The 25,441-nt window shown below is 36.4% G+C and overlaps 1 protein-coding gene across 1 annotated transcript in view; it reads left to right on the top strand.

Annotated features, from left to right (window-relative positions):
* The window catches only part of brinp3.L (bone morphogenetic protein/retinoic acid inducible neural-specific 3 L homeolog), a 398,147-nt gene extending 374,727 nt beyond the window's left edge, over window positions 1–23,420 (top strand). The window contains exon 8 of the mRNA XM_018258776.2: window positions 21,922–23,420. Coding sequence (XP_018114265.1) covers window positions 21,922–23,038 — 1,117 coding nt within the window. The 3' untranslated portion in view covers window positions 23,039–23,420. The remainder of the gene's footprint in view (window positions 1–21,921) is intronic.
* Window positions 23,421–25,441: the final 2,021 nt, after the last annotated feature.

Below are 25,441 nucleotides of genomic sequence, written 5' to 3'. Positions count from 1 at the left end.
AGTATTTTAGTAAATCAAGACGGTGGAGAAGCAGGAACAAGACCAAGGTAAAAAGAGTCTGAAAGTAAGGAAGAGCTAGAGCTAGGGGAAAATCTGCAGTACCATCAGGGTAGAGTGTAAAAACATGGCAGACTGCCCCTGTTTTTGAAATCTGGGGATTTTTGTAGATAACAAGTTGTCTCATTCCAGTCAGTGTCATTCTGTGGCTACTAAAAAGGGCATTAACTCAAGGGATGAAATTATGACTTTGCCTCTTTATAGGTCCCTGGTAATGCCTCACATTGAGTATGCAGTGCAGTTTTGGATTCCAGACCTTATCAAAGATATAAGTGAAATGAAAAAAGTGCAGAGATGTGAAACTAAACTTGTAAAAGGGATAGAAGTTTTAAAGCAGCGCTGGTAGTTTTTCACAGTGAAGACAGGGGAATGCCCTGACAGATGATGTTATAATGGCTGATGCTGTTAATGCCTTTGAGAGGGGATGTTTTATTGTACAAGCATAATATCATAGGCTACTGTTATACTAAAATCTACAATTAATACAGATATTGGTATTAAATAGTTTATAATACACAATAGCCATGAATATCTTGTAAATTATATCCTTATAAACGGTGAATTCTGATGTCATCAGTTATAAACGGTGAGTTCTGATGTCATTTCTGTCACATGACTCACTGAAATTTGTGTATTATAATAAATAAAGTACCCCCAGTTGCAAAATATGAGGATATTAGAAGTTACCTTGGAGTTCCATGACCTGTATTAAAACACTCGGCCTTCGGCCTCGTGTTTTTATATGGTCATGAAACTCCTCGGTAACTTATAATATCCTTATATTTTACAAAAGGGGGTACTTTATTCACTATATAATCTACAGTCTGGTCATTTCCCTACGGCACCAGACTGTAAATTATATCCTTATAAACGTTGCGTTCTGACGTCAGAATGCACCGTTTATAACAGGGGTCCCCAGCCGCCGAGCGTCCGAATTTGGACGCCGACCCCTACAACCCCCTGCCCGACATTTCACACAAAATGTAGATTATAATTCATAATGTACCCCCTACTGAAATTTATAAAGATATTAGAAGTCACCTCGGAGTTATGTGACCGGTTTAAAATCACTCTGCCTTCGGCATCGTGCTTTTATATGGTCAAATAACTCCTCGGTAACATAATATCTTTATAAATTACAGTAGGGGGTACATTATCCACTATATATCAGTGTATGGAGGGGTCAATGTGAGTGTGTGTGACTGTGTGTATGTATGTGCGCTGGGTTTCATTTAGAGGGATTGAACTTGATGGACTTGGACTTTTTTCAACCTAGTTAAACTATGTAACAATTTAGTATCAGCAAATATAGAGACAGTACTCAATGCCCACCTCAAGGTCATTAATGAACAAGTTAAAAATTAGGAGAAACCGCTGCGGTACTCCACTAACAATACTGGTTCAATTTCCCATTTTTGCTAATTTCTAAAAAAAAAAAATAGTGGTTAAAGATTTTTTTATTAGTAAACTTTTGTATGTTTCCAAATAACTGTTCAAGTTGTGTGAGTTGTATAAGGAAAAATAAATAAGGCAATTTTTTTAATACTATAACAGTGTCCAGTAAATGTTATTTTGGCAAATGGAGGTAAAATGGAACTTTACTTAGAGTCTCCATTTACATATTTTGAGTATTGATTTAATTTACCTTGTCTTGAATATACTAAATAGACTCATTTAGGTTAGTGCTAATTAGCCTACCATTCAACTTTGACAATAGACTGGATGGGACTTTGAAGTAAGATTGTTAAATAAACAACCCAAATGGCTCTTGGATACATTTCAGTGCATTTTCTATTAAGTATTTTGATGAAATAATGAGCTATAGAAACTAGATCCAAATAGGTTCTTTGGCAGGTTGAAACTTTTCAAAGGAAGAATAATTCTTAAAACCCCCACGTTCTTTATAGCCAATTCCAGGAGCTGATTTACTAAATAAAGCCCAGCACAGTGAAGCCATGGTGACAAATTCAGACTGGAGTACCCAGAGCCCACCAAGTACCTGTCGAAGTTGCTTTTATTTTTCCAGCTTGTAGTAGATTTCTCAGAAATTATTGCTGATTGGCTGCTTAGGGCAACAGCAGTTGGTTAATTAAGCCCTTGTGGAAATCAGTTCAATTTCTTTTTAAAGGGATATTGCCATGGGAAAACATGTTTTTTTTTCAAAACACATCAGATAATAGTGCTGCTCCAGCAGAATTCTGAACTGAAATTCATTTTTCAAAAGAGCAAACAGATTTTCTTATATTCAATTTTGAAATCTGACATGGGGCTAGACATATTGTCAGTTTCCCAGCTGCCCCCAGTCAAGTGACTTGTGCACTGATAGACTTCAGTCATTCTTTACTGCTGTACTGCAAGTTGGAGTGATATCACCCCATCCTTTCCCCCCAGCAGCCTAACAGCAGAACAATGGAAAGGTAACCAGATAGCAGCTCCCTAACACAAGATAACAGCTGCCTGGTAGATCTAGGAACAGTCAGTCCAAATTATAGTCCTAGGTTTGGTTGTGTTCGCAATCCCCTGCCGGCTCTCACTTGTATCCCTCAAGTCCACAAAATAATACCTAAAAAAGAAGCCAGCGCCACAGGCACCGGGCAAAACAAACAAATATAGGGCAATAACGTTTTGCAAATGACCCCCTTATTTCTGTGCACAGGTTTTATTGTAGCTTCACCGTGCTATGTGTAACCCCTTCTTATCCACCACCACAATTATATATAGCCTTTCAGGGAATATAGCCACGAGGCAAGAAGCAACCCCTCTTCCCTGAAAGGCTATATATAATTGTGGTGGTGGATAAGAAGGGGTTACACATAGCACGGTGAAGCTACAATAAAACCTGTGCACAGAAATAAGGGGGTCATTTGCAAAACGTTATTGCCCTATATTTGTTTGTGGCGCTGGCTTCTTTTTTAGGTATTAGATCTAGGAACAGCACTCAATTGTAAAATCCAGGTCCCACTGAGACTTATTCGGTTACATTAAGTTGGAGAAATAACAGCCTGCCAGAAAGCAGTTCCATCTTAAAGTACAGGCACTTAGCTGGCTTAGCTGGCCTTGGATTTTTACTATTGGATGTTGTTCTTATGTCTACCACTAAGTGGGACATTGGAGCAATGCAGGTGGAAGGGAGCTGTTATCTGGTTAACTTGCCATAGTTCTGCCAAAGAGCTGCTAGGGGGGGGGAGGGTGGTGATATCACTGCAGGTTGAAGTGCAGAAGAAAAGAGTGACTGAAGTTTATCAGAGCACAAGACACATGACTGTGGGACCTGGGAAACTGGCAACATGTCTAGCCCCATGTCAGATTTCAAAATATAATTGTAAAAAAAAAGTATTTCAATGCAGAATTCTGCTGGTGGAGCATTATCTGATCCATTTTTCTATATGAGATGTAATTTTTAAATAGATTTTTCTGCATTAATTTTATGTTAACATTTGCCTGTCTAATCTGAAATGTTGGAATTTATCTTCTTCCTAAGTAATACAAGTTAACGTCTCATTCTGTTGATACCTGGGCTGGGTCACCTAGTACCTAAGCACTGACCAGGAATGGTTAAGTTCTTGATCGATTAAAAGTGGTGACTGGCTAAGATTTTGAACAGTGAGTGTATATAAAGTTGGGTAAAACAACATTGATGTTTGTATTTACAGTATAGTATATATACAAATGAAATGCACCCACTCTTTTGTTTTGTCCTTTACTATACCTTATACACACTGACACTGCTGCCAGCTCACCGTTAATGCATCAAGTCAATTACATGGACTTGCATCAGACACACTCAGGGGCAGATTCACTAAGGGTCGAATTTCGAAGTTAAAAATACTTCGAAATTCGACCCTCGAATTGAAATCCTTCGACTTCGAATATCGAAGTCGAAGGATTTAGCTCTAAACGTTCGTTCGATCGATCGAAGGATTTTTCGTTCGATCGAACGATTAAATCCTTCGAATCGAACGATTCGAAGGATTTTAATCCAACGATCGAAGGAAAATCCTTCGATCAAAAAAAGGTTAGCAAACCTATGGGGACCTTCCCCATAGGCTAACATTGACTTCGGTAGGTTTTATCTGCCGAAGTAGGGGGTCGAAGTTTTTTTTAAAGGGAAAGTACTTCGACTATCGAATGGTCGAATAGTCGAACGATTTTTCGTTCGAAACGTTCGAATCGAAGTCGAAGGTCGTAGTCGAAGGTCGAAGTAGCCCATTCGATGGTCGAAGTACCCAAAAAATACTTCGAAATTCGAAGTATTTTTCATTCGAATCCTTCACTCGAGCTTAGTGAATGGGCCCCTCAGTATTCTAGCTGTAGGCTATAAGTAAAGAGCAGCAGAAAGATGTATTCAAGTATGAAGCCCAAGTGCAACGTTTATGCTTTTATTGGCAACACCTAGGGGCAGATTTATCAAGGGTCAAATTTCTAAGTAGAAAAAGATTTGAAATTCGACCATCCAATTGGAATACTTCGACTTGGAATATCGAAGTCAGAAGTTTTTTTACATCGAATTTGGCCATTTGCGGTCGAAGTAAAAGCGTTCGATCGAACGATGAAATCCTTTGGATCGAACGATTCGAAGAATTTCATCGATCGATCGAACGATTTTTCTTTAACTTCAAAAGAAATTGCTCTAGATGGTCCCCATAGGCTAACATATCACTTCGGCAGGTTTAATTTGGCGAAGTATTGAAGTCTACGTTTTTTAAAGAGACATTACTTCGATTATCGAATAGTCTAATTATTTTTACTTCTAATCGAATTTGAAGTCGAAGTCGTAGTAGCCTATTCGATGGTCGAAGAATCTAAAAAATTACTTTGAATTTCGAATTTTTTTACTTCGAAAATTACCTCGAATTCACTTCGACCCTTGATAAATCTGCCCTTAGCAACAGGGGCGTATTGCCTTATTGTCATTTTCTCCTTCAACGCACTTTAAGGGGATTATTTAAAAATCTGGATTTTTCTGATTTTTTTAAATAAAAAAATCAGACCAAACTACAATCCATGATTTGACCTTAGTTATTATTAAAAAAAAGCACAATTTATTTGGATTGGGGGAAAACGTAATAAAACCAAGCGAAAACCTTAATCGTACATTTTTTCAGACGCTTTTCCCAAATTCTTCAATTGTTTGGGGCTTTTTCCCAAAAACCCAGAATTTTTTTTCAGATTTTTGCTTGAAAAGCCTGAAATAGTCGGATTTCCGGGCGAATCCCAGCACAGATCACAGAAACTTTCAAATAGGATAGGGACCTCTCCAATTTACTTATATACAACATTGGCAGGTCTGAGATTTCAGATTTTCAGACTCTCACTCTGAGATTGAGTTTTTTTCCACAAAAAATTTGGATTTTATAGTAGAAAAAACTATAGTTTTTAACATTCAGACTTTAATAAATAACCCCCAATATGTTCTTCCAGAGGATGACTTGTTTTACCCTAATGAGGATGTGCAAGCCAGATCTTTTTGTTAATACATCTGCAACAAATAAGTCATCCAGGACACCATGTTAAAGTAACTTTTCTAAAACTCCCTGACAGAGATTAAATGACAGAAGACAGCTGCTGCATTATAATCATTGATTGGATACATCCCATTTGTATTCACACAAATCTGTATGTTTTAATTGTACCTTATTTTTGTATTATGTTATGTCGAAGGATAATTCATTATTTTATACACTGTAGGTATGCCTTATAGTAAAATATTCTGCTGCTGAATTGAATTGTTTTGCCTAACATTAACATAATTTTAATTTAAATATGTAGCCATTTATCTTTTCTTTTCATGCTTGTTAAATATTTTCCTCTGACTTTTTGTATTGTGTGTATTGTGTTTAAATTTGTGCCCGTGTTTTGCTTGTGATTAAGAAAAGTGAGCATAGCATTTACTGTAAATCTTTCATGCTTCTGTCTTTACACAGTACATAATGTATTCAACTTTACAATTCCAGAAAGTTCATTTAACTAAAAAGCAACAGCTCCAGAGGGGCAAATGACTTGGGAAAGACATAGTGCATTGCACTGCAAGTTTTACTGAAGCACAAGCTAATGCCTAGTCTCCACTCATTGCACAGGGACTACTGCAAATAGCCTGACATTGACATGAACATCTAATTAGCGAGGTACCAGGGGATGTGGATGATTAACAGTAGACAACAAGCAAAAATGGGTGAAATTCATTAGCAAAGCAGCTCTAAAATAGAATAACATGTTAAATGACTCTCAGATAGTCAAGTTTTTGTTTTATTTTTGTCTCCCAAATTTTGCTCTGTGTAATCAAACTTTAAACTAGTATCATTATTGCCTTGCTTGATGTCCACATATTAGGTGAAGAGCATGAGGCATTGCCTGCATAACAGCACCTTAAAAATTGGATTAGAAATTCTTAAGGTGGGCTATTCAAACGCAGCTCTGAAATAGTCACAATTTGGTCAAAAAAAGAGGCATAATTTCACCCTCACTCCTCAGTTACCAACAACCATTAATTCCTGCCTGTCTACCTTTGGACAGGTGGGGGCTAGTCACAACCTACAGTCAGCCTACTGTATGCAGCTCTTCACGTTTCACCAATACCACGACTTTATTAGGGGAATGGAGTTGTTATCCGCCGATTCAATATTGGAGCGTACAGAAATTTTGGAACTACACAATTTTGGGGGTACACAGTCTTCACAAAATCAACATAGCTTTGGATAGGCACTAGTTTTAGCCCACTGAGTTTGAACCCTTAGTAATGCCTTCAATCTAAGCAGTGGAAGTGCACAGCAATGTTAATTTTCTGCTGCATTAATAATATTACCTAAAAAAGACTTAAACAGCTTAGACCTAGAAATTAAACCATTGTGAGGGTGACCAGACAGTCCCTGGATCAACACTAAAAGAAAATATGTTGCCTTAGAACCTAGATGATCTGAAGGTCATAAAAAAGTAGGTACATGATAGTAAAAATGGAATCTCTACCCATACTCCCTCATTAATCACTGCATTTACCATATTGTTTTCTGGAGCTGCAAAAGTGCTTTTATATCTTCTCATTGGAATTTCTTGATGTTAAATAAAAAGTGCCAAAGATAAGTGATTCCCCCTGCAAGTATGTAAAGTTAACTACTTTACATTGACATTCCATGCACCACTTCTGGTGAGGGACATAGTCTGTTTTCAGGATTTATGCAATGTTTGCATGATTTTCTTTCTGCAAATTTATCTCAGTAAATGTTATGATGTGTTTTGATAAAGAGGGTTATGCATCATTTTTGCTAACAGCTCTGTCATTCGTATGTCTGTAAATTTAACAAAGTCTATCAGTGACTGGTTGCTATAGGTTACTGCCAAGGTGGAAAGGTTTGGTCTCTTCTCCAGCACCACAGTTGTGGGGGATGTCTATCAACAGAGATGTAAATCACCCATTTTTTGGAGTTACCCGACTTTGTCCTTCTAACTCACACCCCACCCTTTTCCCAGCATCCTACAGAATTTTCCTGATTTTTTTCATGCAGGTTCTCTTTAAATTTTGCCATTTTGAATCTGTGCGGATGTGCAGGTAGAAATCAGAGGCTTCTGGGAGCAATTTTCAGATTTGTGTGAGGTCACTTCTGTGGTTGGGTGGCGTCATTTCCAGGTCTCGGAAAATGTTCTGGTCACTGGGACCCTGGGTATCCATCTCCAGAAGTTCACAGTTCTGTATCAATAATTATGAAAAAAGGAATTAAAATCAGGAACATTGGTCCCTCCAAGTGAATATTTGCCTTGTGCCCATCAGTGACTTAATTCAGTCCTGTCACTAAAACTTTTAATTCTTATTTCCCCTATCCATCTAAGTTGCTTTAAGGACAAGGAAAGTCATTTTCATTTGGGGGTTGCAATTTGTTAGGCAGCCCCCAGTAAATACATTCACTAAACTTGGACCCAGGCTGGTGCTAGTCTTTGTAGAAGAAATGTACCAGCCCACAGTACCTCCTGGGTACTGCATTGCTATCATTCTTAATTTCCCAGTTGCATCAGTGTATGCTCACATTGATTAGTTTCCAGTGGTCCAGAAACCAGCACACACATGTTATAGTAAAGAGCCAACCTCATTCAACTGCACATGTGCTTGCCCTGGCATCCCTACATGTCCCATACGTTGATAACCCTAAGCAAACTGTTAAGAAAACCCCTGGTATTCATATTAAGGATGTTTTATTTGGATATGTGAAATATCTCTCTAGTTTTCTAGTTCTCTAGTTCTCTAGTTATCTCTCTATTTACTAGAAATAGTAAAGATTGATGCAATATTTCAGAAATGGTATAAATACTATTGGCACACTTTGGAGACATTGGGCTTTCTAGCCCAATCCACACTTATAGTAAAACACATGGTTTATCATTGGATACACAACTTAAGGTAGCACAGTCTTTATACCTTTTTTACCTTACTTTTTATTTATTAGTAGATAGGAACATATCCTACACATATTATTACAGCATGGCAAGCTTTTAAACCAGTCATAGGAAAACAAGGGATTCAGCAAGACAATCATTTACTTCCGTGGCCATATCCCACCTTGCGATAAACTGAATGTCAGAGAGGTAAAAGCTAGGCTAACGGGGTACAATAAAAGTCTGAAAATGCCAAACTTCTGTCATAATTTGCAATATGAATTGATATAGTGTTCTACTTGGCAGATCTGCTCTAGACAGCAGTCATGATATTAGATGTTACAATAGGAATGCTAATTCATTTTAAGGATATAACTATGGGGAAAAAAGCAAGGTTATTCTGTAAAGGAAACAAGGTACCAGATCACCAGAAGTGCAGCACATCATGATTAATAATATTTTAAAAGAATATGTTTTAAAGGTGTTTTCTTTAGTATGTGTCATAAGAGGACTATAAATAAAACAGGTAAAATTGCAGCAACCAAGCAAAACATATATATACAGTTACATTATCCTCAACTACATATGTTTTTAAACTTTGATTTGGTTACCATGTCTTTTTAAGCTTTAGTTCAGACCCTGCACTGAGTTTATTATTGTTTAGGCTGCTAAATAACATGGATAGTTCTGGATCTGAAATATATGCCCTGAATCCTATAGAAGGTCTCCTTTACTTACTTGTGTTGTAGCAACAACAACTATTTTACTCCGCTCAGAAGTAATATAATGAGATCCCAGAAGCAGCTTATTGGGTTACATTTATTAAAGAACAAAACATGTTCTCTCTATTCACTTGAATTGGATATTTATATGTGTTTACCACATATTACCTGTTGTCTTCTCTTGATTTCTTTGATTATATTGTGATAAAATTCTCTCCCTTGATTGGCTCTTCCCATAAAGCCACAGATTGGCTCCTACCAAGAAGCTAAATAGCAATTAGTGATGGGCAAATTTATTCGACAGGCACAACTTTGCTGGGGAATTTCGGCAAATAAATTCCTGAAATTCTTTGGGGAAAATTCGCTGGCGACAATTAAACAGATGCCCATTGACTTTAAATGTCGCCACGTCGGAATTGTCACAGGTGTCAATTTTGACGCCGGTGTCAAAATTTTAGTTTCATGAGTTTTTCAATAATTCTATAAGGTTAGAGGTTTGTGAAACGAAGGCATAACAATAGGGGATATTAGAATTACCTGCATCTACTTTAGGGGCCAACAAATATAAATGTCTCTTCTAGGATGTCCCTAAAAAAGGTTTAGACCTGGTTTACACAGAAAATAAAGCTTTTGATTAAACATCACAGCAATTCACTATTAAGATCACAAGTAAAAAAAAACACATAAACTAATTGTGGTTGTAGCTGAAAACTTTATTGTGTATTTGATGTGATAGTCTATTAGTGAAGTTATAGGAAAATACATAATTTTACAGTCAAAAAGTTGTATGATGTAATCAGGGCAGGCATGGCTGTAGCGTTAACCAGCTGCTATTTTTTCAGTGTTCGGACTAACCTACACCCTGGAGTTGACCAGCTGATAATAAGCTACTATTTAACTTACCCCAATAAACATGAGCCCCTGCTTGTTCCTGCTTAGTTCATATCCGAGATGATACCCATGTAACAATACAGCAACTTGTTAACAGTACAGGGCAGAATAGAGAGGCACTCAGTGTTTTTCTTTTTTCTTATTTAGCCCAAAATTTCCTTTAGCTGCCATTTAGCCCATAGTATAAGACTTTACACCAATATGCAGTGTAGAACTCACTTATAATAAAGGAATCTTGACATGGCACGTGAGCATTTGTAATATTTATTTATAATTTGCACAGGCTAAATTTGGGTGCAAGCAATGCTTTCTTTTTAAGCAGGTGGTCATCACCAAAAGGATATTATAACAGCTAGTCAATGCTACAGTGGGTTAGAACAAGTGCTCACGATTCTTCTCTAGTGTTCCTCACTAGTTCTCCGGCTACAGAAAAACCATTAATCCCCCAATGATGTAATCATAACAACATATTGATTGTGTCACAGACAGACAGAGAGAATTAGTACAAAATAAGACATTTATTTTAGTGAAACATGAATTACATTTGCCCAGAAAATTAAGCTGTTCCTGCTTGGGTTCCAATCTCATTTCAAAACTCATGCTGAATCTAAGAGATACCACACTCATTTTATCATTTTGGTTAAATACAATACAGTTTTGAAGCCTAAAAATAATTACAGCAGTGTCTGGAGGATAAAAAAAAACTAATTAAACTCTAACAGGCTTCTAAGACCTGGAAACGAATTTGATTAATTGTTGATATTATGTCTTCATTTTATAAAATTGTCTTCCAAAGGCAAAAATATAAAACTAACGGTTCACCTGATTATTTATAGAGAGGGCGTCCTCTGCAGTTCTTCAAGTCTCATTAAAAAATGCTTTGATCATATTAGCGGTCTTTGGGATAATGTTTGCAATTGCTCCTACTCAGATTAGTTCTCAGGGTCACTGCTACAGCGCATTATATCAAATAAAATCTTACACACAAGGTGGGAATTTATTACTGAAGATTTCTTTAAACATATATATATATATATATATATATATATATATATATATATATATATATATATATATATATATATATATATATATAGACACATACAAGAGTCCTCTACACTCAACCCATTATCAATATATTTAAAGGGATCCTGTCATGGGAAAACATGTTTTTTTTAAAACGCACCAGTTAATAAGTTAATAGTGCTACTCCAGCAGAATTCTGCACTGAAATCCATTTCTCAAAAGAGTAAACAGATTTTTTTTATATTCAATTTTGAAATATGACATGGGGCTAGATATTTTGTCAATTTCCCAGCTGCCCCTTGTCATGTGACTTGTGCCTGCATGTTAGGAGAGATATGCTTTCTGGCAGGCTGCTGTTTTTCCTTCTCAATGTAACTGAAGGAGTCTCAGTGGGACATGGGTTTTTACTATTGAGTGTTGTTCTTAGATCTACCAGACAGCTGTTATGTGTTAGGGAGCTGCTATCTGGTTACCTTCCCATTGTTCTTTTGTTTGGCTGCTGGGAGGAAAAGGGAGGGGGTGATACCACTCCAACTTGCAGTACAGCAGTAAAGAGTGATTGAAGTTTATCAGAGCACAAGTAACATGACTAGGGGCAGCTGGGAAATTGACAATATGTCTAGCCCCATGTCAGATTTCAAAATTGAATATAAAAAAATCTGTTTGCTCTTTTGAGAAATGGATTTCAGTGCAGAATTCTGCTGGAGCAGCACTATTAACTGATTCATTTTGAAAAAAATTTTTTTCCCATGACAGTATCCCTTTAAGACAGAGACATTTTGTGCATACTGCTACTGAAAAATGCCTTACCCTTTAAACAAAACAGGGATTGTTTGTCCATATATCACAATATATTTAAGCTGGCCAACTACGTCAAAGTCATCCCATATCTGGCCAGTCCTATGCTCAATTTTCATCTGATTCATTAAGAATTCTATTGCTTTATTATACATAGGACTGGCCAGATATGGGATGACTTTGACGTAGTTGGCCAGCTTAAATATATTGCAATATATGGACAAACAATCCCTGTGTTGTGCAGAGGACTCTTGTATTTGACTATATGTATTTTGTGGTCACAGCCTCATTGCACCCCCGCCTAATGGTTTTAAAAATTAGTGGTGAGCACAACTTTCCCTTGTTTGTTTAATCGATCGATCGAACGATTTTCAAAAAAAAAAAAATCTTAGCCTTCTAAAAACTTAGCCAAATACTGGCTATAGGTTCTAGGAGGTCCCCATAGGCTAACATAGCAATTCGGCAGGTTTAAGGTGGCGAACTGTGTAAAAGTCAAAGTTTTTTAAAGAGACTTCGATTTTCGAAATGGTTGAATATTCAAAGTTTTTTCAATTCGGATCGAATTTTGGCCTATTCGATGGTCGAAGTACCCAAAAATTGACGTTTCGGCCTACACCAAGGCCTTAGTGTATATATAGAAGGACCCACATTCCAGACTGATGGACTTTTGTCTTTTTATAATCCAAATTAACTATGTAACTAGCTTCAGGATTCCCTTGTGGAAGTGCAGAAGTTTGTTTGGATGCAAATACCTATAATAAATAACATCAGTACATACTGCTATTGCATCCTGGCTGCAATCATAAATAACCCCTATCATTTTTATGTGTACATGCAATCACAGGCAGACCTCGCAATAGTGTTAAAGGTAATGCACCAACTTCTACAATTGTGATATATCACAACCAGACCACTGGAATAAACTTCTCCAGCTGTATGATAAAGTGTGTAGCAATACCACATAAAGGAATGATGTGCACTATGTTGCACTAATGAAATCATACATCTCCCAACATTGCTGGGGTAGTGCCAATCCAAGTATTATTAATATATGAAAGTGAATATTTCTCACGGCAAGAACATTTTATGCCCAGAGGAGCAAAGCACTGCAACTTATGTATACGTTTGACAGTATTTAAATCAGTGTAAAAAGAGTAACGTATTCAATGAAACCAATTAATTGTGCTTGGAAAAAGAAAGTCTGATGAAGCAGGTTTGCTATTTTAAGAAATTACTGAGTTTCAAAATAAAGTGGACATCTCTGACCTCTTAATATAATTCCCCGTTAATCTGATGAAAGTGGAACCTTTCCAAAGCGGTAGCATTGGCTAGAGGTGAAAGTGCTGGAACCATGATCATAACTTAAGGTAGCATTTTAAGTCTGGAAAGCCTGAGTGTACTGCACACAGAAGTTCTGTCTTGGGTTTACCAATGAAAATGTGCCCTTGGCATTACCTCTATTGGATATAAATACACAGCATTATTCACTAAGTATAACTGTATAGTGTAACATATTTACAGCTTGTTATGCAGTAACAAATACTATATATTTTCAATTTGCACTTTTGCTCCCAAGTCATTGTGATGTTCTCTATACTTAGCTACTTTTTCCATCTTCTGTGACCACCTTTATCCCCACTGTTCTTTAGCCTTTCTAATGTAAATTACAGCTTCTCCATTGAAATCTCTTATCTGCTCCAACACTTAGGGGCAGATGTATGAAGGGTCGAATATCGAGGGTTAATTAACCCTCGATATTCGACTAGGAACTAAAATCGTTCGACTTCGAATATCGAAGTCGAACGATTTAGCGCAAATCCTGCGATCGAACGATCGAAGGATTATTCCTTCGATCGAACGATTAAATCCTTCGAATCGAACGATTCGAAGGATTTTAATCCAACGATCGAAGGAATATCCTTCGATCAAAAAATCTCAGGCAAGCCTATGGGGACCTTCCCCATAGGCTAACATTGACTTCGGTAGCTTTTAGCTGCCGAAGTAGGGGGTCGAAGTTTTTCTTAAAGAGACAGTACTTCGACTATCGAATGGTCGAATAGTCGAACAATTTTTAGTTCGAATCATTCGATTCGTAGTTGTAGTCGAAGGTCGAAGTAGCCCATTCGATGGTCGAAGTAGCCCAAAAAACACTTCCAAATTCGAAGTTTTTTTAATTCGAATCCTTCACTCGAGCTTCATGAATCGCCCCCTTACTGTATATTTATTTTTCCCTATTCTTTACGCCATCCAGTAAACAAGTTTTTTTATTGACTTAACTCTACATAACACTCACTTCTAAATTAATGTTGTCTCTTCTTTTCATCCCCTTTTGAGATATTGGAAATTACCTTTGGAAGGGATGATAAATACATATTTATTTTATAAATATTCTTTAAATGCAAACTACTATTATCTAGCAGGGAACTGTTATATGGTCACCTTCTCATTTTTCTGCTGATGAGCTGCTGGGGTGAGGTAAGGGAGGGGGTGATATTATTCCAACTTGCAGTGCAGCAGTAAGCAGTGACTGAAGTCACATGACTGGGGGCACCTGGCAACATGACAGCATGTCTAGTCCCATGTCAAATGGATTTCAGTGCAAAAGTCTTCTGGAGCAGCACTATTAACTGCATTTGAAAAAACATGTTTGCCTATGACAGAATCCCTTTAAGTGACTGCTTAGTGTCTATCCAATGAAAATGAGTAAAAAAAATCTTCCTCTGTTACCTGCAACATTCCCGGGTTGAACATTTAATTCTAAAAAGTTTAAACAGTTAAATCTTTATATACCTGCTGATCATTGAGTGTGGCTGCTACTATTATTTCATGAAGGGGCAGATTAGTTCAAGTTATTGTTTTACCATGAAAATTCAAATTTTCACTGGGTTTTTTTGGCTCAAAACTCACATTTTCAGGTTAAAAAAAACTTGGATTTTCGAGATTTATTATACGCCGACCCTGGAAATATCTTGAATCTGAAAATACATCACCTAAAACCTGTCGAGGTACTGTAGAAGTCAATGGCAGAGGTCCCTGGAACCATTTGATGTTCACGTTTTTGTTTTTTTTTTTTTGAAAACTCAATTCAATCAATTCGAGATTTTTTTTGCTGAAAACTCGATCAATTCCAGTTTTTGGGTTGTGGGACTCGAACCCACACATTCGGGTTTTTGCCACTCGAGTTTTTCCTAAGTAAGATACCATTCAAGTTCCGAGGTCATTCAAGTTAAAAAAAAAAAAATCAAAAAACCGCTAACATTAGATTTTGATATATCAGCCCCATAGTGTTATTTTCTTGCTATACAGTATGAGTTCTCGGCTGGCTGCAAAATGTGAAAACATAAAGTACTGTAACAAAAGATTATGGTGAAATGTTTTAATGGCCCTGTTTTATTAGTACTTGGTCAGTTCTAGATGCAGCAGAAATAAAGACACAAATTCTCTGCTGCCGTGAAATCTGTAGGGAGGTTTTGCATTCTGGCTGAATGTATTCACCACGGCAATCCAATAAAATGATGTTTATTAAAGGTTTTCTCAGGGGACACAAACTAAATCAAACAATTAACTGCACAATTGGTTTAGGTGCCTTTCTTAAAGGTCTATTTGCTGTTGTAATTACATTTTAAAACTGCCCTTGGAAATTCGCTCCACCTTCTCCTGGATCTTGAAGGGTAATTTACTATGACCCCAAATGGAAGTTCTAGATCACTAAGAAATGCAAAAGTAAAGCTCTTTCAAAAGGCAGGAACTGGCTGTCCTCTACCATAGCGCTAGGAGCAGGGCACAGCATCAGCAGACCCAAGTCAGTCCTGTGTGACTTGCATATTAGCAGTTGGAAGGGGGGGTCCTCAGCTGCCTCCCCCAGTCTGTCCCTCATGTATACATTGCTGCCAAACAAAGGAGAGAATTTTATAAGTAAATGGAGCAATAGAAAGATTTCAAATCATACACATGTAGATGTGCTAATTTGTTTAAGTGGCCTGTGGTGGTTTGAGCTCCCACATTTTTAAGCTGGAAATAAAACCATGTACAAAAAATTGATAAATATCTAAATCTCTCCAGCTGGGGTAAAACTTGATTTTAGTACAGACCTACTACATTTTTTGTCTTGAACTTAAATAAATGGTATTAAAGCAGCCCCTTGTATTCCGTATGGTTACAGGAGAAAGGAAAAGTGAAATCACTGGGGTGTGTATCAAATGCTTGGCTCCCCCAATGATTAACTCACTTACTTGATATCCCTGTTAGCAGAAAACTGCCCCAGCCCAGGATACTTCTAAACCAGCACCATGGAGAAATCTTCTTCCAGAAGAAATATTTTTTTAAAACAGCTTTTTAACTCTACTGTCCATGAACTAGCCAAGGGCCATTGGAGATGAAGATAATAACTCCAAGGTGCTCACTCAGTACCCTGGGCTGGGGCAGTTTTATGCAAAGAGTACCACCAGTCTGAGGTACCGGCTAAGAGATTATTATATTCACTGAAGGGTGCCTGACCTTTGGCATCACCCCAGTAATTTTACCTTTTCCTTCTCCTTTCAAAGCAGCATTACAAAAAACCTTCATGTTCCTACACGCAGAGGCAGGTGTGTTTATTTTAAAAATGTAATTCAGACATCAAGTTCAATTTCTGTAACATGTAGATTTCCCATTTCTCTGAGAGATGTTTGCCTACTTAAACGGATAGAGAATAATTTGGAAAGCTGTGTCAATATTCTTCTTTTCAATTGTTGTAGGTTATTAAAGGAAATTCTATTTCGTTTTTGCAGCTGCAACATCTGCCCCACATTTAATGGCTTAGCTATGATTAGAAATAGCTGCTGAATTTCATTAAGGTGCATTTTAATAAAATGCGCTCCTGCACTGTAATTTAATATATATATATATATATATATATATATATATATATATATATATATATATATATAGGATACGGGATTACATTTATGTACAGACTGCTGTTTATTATTATATATATATTTTTTTTCTTCAGTGTTTCATTCAGACACCTCCCCTCATCTCATGCAGCATTATTTTCATTCATTATAGATTATATACAGTTTATAACCCTTAACTACAGAAAAATCATACAATTCGGGTGCAATCAAAATGCATATATCAGGATAAGACAAAATTTACTTAAGATGGTGTGGTGAGCATACTAAAAATGTGTACCAAAATGTAGTCCACTACAATAAGAACATTAAATATAGGAAAATGGGCAGTAGCTCCACATAAAAAATCCTGTATGTTATGAAGTACCCATCAGTGTTCCTAATGCCTAACAATTTAATTTTTAATACTGATGAAGAGAAAATTATGATCAGAAAGAATATCAAGCCAGAGTCTGCAGCCTTTTTTCTTTTACTAAAGTGTTAAGTGGAAGCATATTGCACAAAGTAGATAAGGTAAAATGCAGTATAAATGACTAAAAATCTAGATCTAAAGATGATCACATATTCAGTTTTGAAACTGTATAATTGTCTAGGTATAAGATTACCACATTATATTGGCCAGTCCACCATTGGTGCTATTGCACTAATGCAGATCTAGTACAATGGAAAACCTGGAATTCCAGTGATCTCATTGGTAACCTCCAGAATTTAAACCAACCTTGGGAGCAATTGAAACCTGAAATTCAAAAAATTAAAGTTACGTTGGGCAGGATTTTGCTTCTTCTGGTTAAGTGCTAATTGTGACAAGGGTCTTGCCTTGCCTGATGGTTGAAATGGCACTAGTCACTGGTGGAAGAGCAAAGGAGCTGCATATCTCACAAATGTACCATGGGTTGCAAGTTTTAAAAAAGAAATAGATGACATGTAGGCTTTTCTACATTATATAACATTACTGTATAATTAATATAATATAATATATATAATTTAATTAATATAATATATATATTAATTAAAGGAGGTATTCATTCATTATAAAGCAAAAAATACATGGGACATATCTGTTGCTTTTGAATCTGAGCTGAATGCTGAGGATCAATTGAAAACTCACTAAACAGTTATGTACCATGTGGCCCCCCTTCAAGTCGCTGACTAACTCAGAGTTATAGAGCTGAAAAGCAGGAAGTTGTGTTCAGGCTATTATGTCAGACATCCAGTCACTCCAGCCTTTATACATTACATTTTTGGCTAACTAATTATATTAGGAACATTTTTTTATTTTTTCACAGCCTATCTATTTACCCAGTTTTTATTTTCACACTGAACTGTTCCTTTAAAGCTGCTCAATAAATAGTATTTGCTACTGCCTACAGCCCAGCAGCATAGCAGTTCAGTTTTGGGATGGGTTTAGATTCCTTTAAAACTTTAAAGCACTGATACTTCATTCTAGATTTCCACATCATATCATTTTCACAGGAGGATCTATAAGAAACATGGGTCTCCTGCATCCAACCACCCAATACAAATATTTTCAAAAAAATGTATATATTTCCATGAACGCATTGCAATGGCTACTATGCCTCTGCAAAACCAAATAACTTACGCCTTTTTGGTTGAGGGTCAGTGTACCCCTGGAGGCAAACATTTTAGTGCTATGTAGACTTGCCATGCTTCTCATGCTACTTAAAAAGGATTCTGTCATGATTTTTATAGTTTACTTTTTATTTCTACATTACACTGTTTACATTGCAAATAAATCACTCTACCATTTAAAATTGTATTCTTGAACCAACCAATGTATTTTTTAGCTGTGCATTGTGCCTGATTCTGAGCTTTGAGAGGGAGCCAGCACTTCAGGATGGAACTGCTTTGAGACAGCTATTATTTATTTCCTTCCCATTGTTATTATACCACAACCCTAGGTTGTTTGCTTTGCTAGACATGTGAATAGCACCCACGAAAAAAACGGGGTTTTAGTAACGCAAACAAATCCTTCAGCAGAGGAGTCAGGTAGCTTCTGTCTGGTTAGCTACCCATTGTTCTGTTGATAAGCTGCTAATGGGCTGCTGAGGGAAGGGGGTGATATCACTCCAACTTGCAATGTAGGAGCAAAGAGTGACTGAAGTTTATCAGAGCACAAGTCACATGGCTCCTGGGAAACTGACAATATGTCTAGCCTCATGCCAAATTTCAAAATTAAGTATAAAAAAATGTGTTTTCTCTTGGATTTCAGTGCAGAATTTAACTGGAGCAAGCACTATTAACTGGTGCCTTTTGAAAAATACATGTTTTCCCGCAAAAGTTTCCCTTTAAAATTACATTAATTATATATCTTTTTTTATTTAGAGACAGAGAAGCATTCATTATTTACTAATGCTCTTTCATGAAAACTGGAAAGCATTACCCTCTGACATAGTCCTTGATTTTTAAAAGGACAACTTCTTTTGAAATAGTTATATATCAAAGTGTCTTATCTGTCATCTGTCTTCTCATATATCAGCAATGATTGAAAGCTATTTAAAATGTGAATTTGCAGTTAGAAATGATGATTTGATAGATACATTAAGAGCAATAGCTGCAGGCATCCAGAGGTACATCAGGAATGATTTCTCCTATACTGTTACTGTAGAATGAGAAGAAGACCCATTTTCTGTATTAAAAATAAACTACACATAAAACAACTAAGTTCATCTTTTCCAACATTTCTTATTGTAGGTGTACTTTAACTTCAAATAGTGTAAGATCGCGTTTTCTAAAAATTCCAACCACTGTTTCACATATAATCCAATCTTATTTTTTACCTCTAAAACTGATTAATCTGGCTTTAAAAATTAACTGTGACAACCAATTTGGTAATTTTAAAACAATTTGGTTGACCATCCATGAATACGGAGGGTCCTAGTTCAGACAGAGTTAGGGTCCACATCTGAGTATATATGGTGCCCATAATTTCTAGGGACTGCAGACCATATTGGCCATCAGTAAATGGCAAGTGGCATGCCTCATTCCAAAATCCCACATGGCTTGGTTGTTCTCATCATACATTAATTGGCAACTTTAGATTTCTACAAGGAATTTTGTAACCTGGCACAGCTCAATGTCCATCTCCCCACCTTCTCAATTTCTGACACTATTGGGTAAAAAAAAAAGCAAGAACTAAAAATGTGGTACAGGAAATACCTCCTTTATTTGGCACATACAATTTAAAATTGGTGAATCCATTAAATTAGTATCCACCCTCCTAGTAACTAAATTTTTTATTGTTAGTGGAATGTGCAGCTCCAAGGGAGACAGTTACAAATTAGTGTTTTGAAATGAGCATCAGCCCCCCTGCAAATAATTTTTTGGAGGGGCCCAGTGCACACAAGCCGCACCAAATCCCACCACCCATTGTATGACCACACGCAAATATTTATATAAGAAGTGGTTGGGGAGGGGGGATTTTAAAGCTATAGAGGAAGCCAACCCTGCGGTCCAGGTCCCCCCTTTGCTTTGTCCTGTGCTCACATACAGTGAAAAACAGGAGAAATCCACCAGGGCTACTCCTATGTGTATGAAGAAGCCTTTAAAGAAGAAGGCTTTTCTTTAAAATCATAGTATTTTATGGAGACCAAGGACTGTCAACACAGAAAAAAGTAATCCATCCATTTATCAGTGGAATATTAAATCTATGTGTATATTTATTTATTTATAAATGTTTTCATTGCCACCCTTCCCCTCCCTTTGGTTATCTTTATCAAAACCACTGTATTTTATGTGATTGCCTCAGTCCCCTCTATCTCTATAACCTGTGTGAAGCCATTTAAACTCCAGCAATCAAGGAGTGACAAGTCGATAGATGCCAACTGAATTCGATTAGTTTTATTTTTATTATTTTCTCCTTTTCAATCCAATCTCAGCTAGACAGGTGGTCTCTTTTAGGAAATGAAAGTCTAGCACAGGAAAATGTTAACATAATCTCAGGGACCTCACGCTGGGAGTTGCCAAGAATTGTCAAACTGAAAGGCAAGTCCCATTAATTTCCCAACCTTTCTGGTATATTCTGATCCATAGATGAATGGTGTTATTGGTGTTTCAAATTCATAATGAGAGATTTCTTGGCTACAGAACTGAATAATAGGCAGCTTCTGAATCCGAGCCAGCATAATCACAGGGAAAGGTGATTTTTTCAAATAAGTTTATTTTCTCAGGAATTAAATGGTTTGACTCTTATAACAAGCAGTACATGGAAAGTATAAGTAGGTCTATAGTAATAAGTCAAATCAACTGAACTTGCTGTATTTTCTTTTTCCTTGAAAAATTAGTATAGATTAGTATAGATATACCATGACCTGGAATGAATGAAAAGCTTCACAGACAGTATAAGTAGGGTTTACATAGCCTTAACTTATAAATGCTTCCTAAAACCTATAAGAATTTGATTGATCTGCACAGGGAGTACCTTACCTTAAGGAAAATCCATCCATTGTAGAGCATTGTACTTGTACTTGCATTCATAAATGGAAAGTAACACATTTCTGACTATTAAAGGCTTTTCATTGATTGGTTTCTGTGGGGTAAACTTTGCCCTTGTTACAACATATTTCCAAAGTTGATAGTGTAAACATACTCTTACTATTGCTTTTCATGGAAGCAATTCCAACATTTAGTGGGTTATTTATCAAAGGTCGAGTTTATGAGTTTTTTCTACCTCGAATAAACTCAAAACTCAAATGTTTGCCTATTTATGAAAAAGCTCAAATGTAAAAAACTTGAATGAATGCAATGGGGGGAAAAACTGGAATACTCGAATTGATCGAGTTATCTGCAAAAAAACATTGAATAGCTCGAATTTATTGAGTTTTGAAGCGCAATTCACCAAAAAAATCCAAAAATCACGATGGCTAAAAACATCTTCAAATGGTTCAAGGGACCACTGCCATAGACCTCTACATGAACTCGACACGTTTTAGCTGGAGTATTTTCGAATTTGAGCTTTTTGCAGCTTCAGGCATAAGAAATCTCAAAAATTCAAGTTTTTACTGAAACTACCCTCGAAAACTCGAATTTTCGGGGAAAAACAGAACTCGACCTTTGATAAATAACTCCCTTAATGATTTAGGCAGTTTTGTCAATAGAATATAAATTATTTACTGTAAATAACATTTTAATTTTGTATTCATTTGTTTTTCCAGATCTTCATCTTACTGGCTGAACCGAATTCAGTCTTTTCTATACTGTAATGAGAATGGCCTTTTGGGAAGCTTCTCGGAAGAAACCCATACTTGCACATGCCCAAATGACCAAGTGTACTGTCAAACCAACCTACCATGTGTTGTTGGAGATGGGGTGGCTTGCCAGACATGCGCACCTGACAATCGTACCAGATGTGGAAACTGTAACACAGGATACATGCTTAGTCAAGGATTATGCAAACCCGAAGTAGCCGATTCTACTGAGCATTATATTGGATTCGAGACTGACATGCAAGATACAGAGATGAAATATCTGCTCCAAAAGAATGATCGTAGAATTGAGGTCCATGCCATATTTATCAGTAATGACATGAGGCTCAATAGCTGGTTTGACCCTTCATGGCGCAAGAGAATGCTCTTAACTTTGAAAAGTAATAAGTATAAATCCAACATGGTTCATATGATCTTAGGAATTTCTCTTCAGATCTGCTTAACAAAAAATAGCACCTTGGAACCTGTTTTGGCCGTATATGTGAATCCTTTTGGAGGCAGTCACTCGGAGAGTTGGTTTATGCCTGTCAATGAAAACAACTTCCCAGACTGGGAACGGACTAAGCTGGACTTGCCACTGCAATGCTACAACTGGTCCTTGACCTTAGGGAATAAGTGGAAAACGTTCTTTGAAACAGTTCACATCTACCTAAGGAGTCGTATAAAGTCTAATGGCCCAAATGGCAATGAAAGTATCTACTATGAGCCACTGGAATTTAATGATCCTTCTCGCAATCTTGGATATATGAAAATTAACAGCATTCAGGTTTTTGGCTACAGCATGCAGTTTGACCCTGAAGCCATTCGAGACTTAATCTTGCAGTTGGATTATCCCTACACTCAGGGCTCTCAGGACTCTGCTCTCTTACAGCTGCTGGAGATTAGGGACCGTGTGAATAAACTTTCTCCCCCAGGTCAACGACGCTTAGACCTTTTCTCTTGCCTGCTTCGCCATAGACTTAAGCTGTCTACCAGTGAAGTAGTGAGGATCCTGTCTGCATTGCAGGCCTTCAATGAAAAATTACCAAACACAGTGGAATATGAGACAACCAAATTATGTAGTTAACCTTAGAAATCAAGCACAATGCAAAACTTTCATGGAGTTTTTACAGTGCTTTTGTGGAACAGTTTATGTTTTGAAGAGTACAACGAAATTGTCTTTTCAATATCTGTTATATCAGTCAAATAACAAATGATGGAAATTTAAACCATGAACTTGCTGACTATGAAAATATATCTTAATTTTTTTTTTCGTTTATGAATGAAATAAATACTGACACCAATCTAGAAGAAATTCTACTTTTTACAACAAATTTCCTTTGTAATTTTATATGTTCCAAGGCAGTGCTTTTGTGCACTACATTCTCTGGAGGGAACATAAAAGGATACCAATAAAATTTTGTAGCAGAAGACTTATTAAAAAGAAATGCTTTGGGATTCTTTTTTTTTCTACTATGTGAGTTATTTTGTGATAAACAATTGTATGAGAAATTGCACAGTGAGTCCTCGGATTATACATATAAATGCACATGATACAAGGTATCCCCAAACAGCGTTCTTTTCACATTAAGTATTGCAGAACTCCTAGGGGGAAAACTTTAACCTATTTCTATTTTTCATTTTCACTTTCTTGTTCATTATAGTAACATTTTCAGAAGAACAGTTCACAAAAGAGAAATATTGCTGCGCAATAAATGAGAAAGTAAAGAATATACACACCAATATGCAACCATAGTTATTAGATCTATGGTGCTATACAGAAACGGGGATATAATTGAGCAAAAAAACGTTGTCCGATAAGTTGTTTTAAAAATGTTTATGATAATGTACATAGTGTATTGTAGGACAATTTTAACTTCACATTATTGTTCTATTTTTATATAGCTATTTGCCTTTCTGTTCAGTGATAGCCAACACAGAGCATGCACAGTTGAAGAAACGTCCAGATTGGCTACAGTTATACATACATGCTCCTGTGGGAAGATTACAATAAAAAGGCCCTGACATAGTGATACACGACAGCTGACAACCCCATAATGGTGTTGTGAGTCCCCAGTGGTGCAGTTTGGAAAGGGAGGCCAATGTTGATGTTCTAAGGTTTTGTTCCTGCTGCAGAATCAATAATTCAAAAACAACAATAATGATTAAAAAAAACTGCAAATCTCTTAGAACACAATTTACATCATAATAAGGGAAGGATTTATCAAGTTTTGAATATGAATTTTTTCTGATATTCGAAATTATTTACATGCAATAGCGTGAATTTTAATTTCCAGAATTCAGATTTTTCAGCATTATTAAACACAAAAAACCTGGAAAACTGGAAAGAAAAGTTCACACCATAATGCTGGTGAGTTCTTGTGGAAGTCGAGGTGGGGTTAAATTTTCAAAATTCAAGATAGTTCTCGAGACTACTTTGAAAATAAGAAAGTACACATTATTTTACTGTTTTTCCATAGTTTTTTTTTTTTTAATAATAAAGCATTTAAGTTCTTGATGTTCAAGTTTTTTCATAAATAAGCACACATTTAGAATTTTCAGGTTTTGATTTTTTTTTTAAAGAAATGTGAAAATTCTAAATTTTTTCTAAGTGTTACTTTCAAGGTAAACTACCGTTTTAAACATCACAGGTCAAAGAATGTTATTTCAGGGAGGCTACACCAATGAAAACAAGTTGACTGGGAGCCTCGGCATAGACATGGATGTTATCCCTTCTAACAATTTTAAAACGGCTTTAAATCTCATTCTGAACACACATGGATACAAAATAAAAAAATATTACAATTCTAGGAGCATGTCAGATATGAATTCACAGTTTACTTTACCATTTAAATTGGTGGATTCACCACCCTTTCTGTCTTTTTTAATCACATGGTCTGGGATGTGCAACCCATTATTGTTGAATTCAGCATCATTTTGGAGTCTGTAAGTAATAGGGATCTACCTTCTGACATCAAATATTGAAAGAAAAAATAATTGTGGTCTATGAAAAAAAATAATTTTGGTCTACATTACATTCAGCTCTCCTACAGCACTGCAGCCACCTGAAGTATGTTCTGCTTTTTGGGGTAGGGTTTCCTAAAAATAACATAATGAATAATAAGATTACTTGAGAGCTAGGGACGGGTGAATTTAACCCGTTTTGCTTTGCTTAAAATTCGCCGAAATGCATTAAGGTCTATGGGTGACAATTAAAAAAAAAAATGAATACAAATGGAAAAAAAGTTAAGAAAATTCTTGTATTTAATACCTATTTACACTTTTATGCTTGTTTAACATAACACTTCAGCCAACCCCATCAAAGATGATTTACCATCACTGAAAAAATGCAAATAATGCAAATTTCCACTCTTACCACAGTATGTTAATTCAAACTGGTGTTTTCTATCATTATGAGGAATTTAAAACTGATTGACTGTGTATAGCTGGTTCACCTGCACATTTTAATCAGGTACATGGAGGTACATAC

Source organism: Xenopus laevis, chromosome 4L, assembly GCF_017654675.1.
Source record: "Xenopus laevis strain J_2021 chromosome 4L, Xenopus_laevis_v10.1, whole genome shotgun sequence".
Lineage (NCBI taxonomy): Eukaryota > Metazoa > Chordata > Amphibia > Anura > Pipidae > Xenopus > Xenopus laevis.
This window is presented reverse-complemented; position numbering and strand designations above follow the sequence as displayed.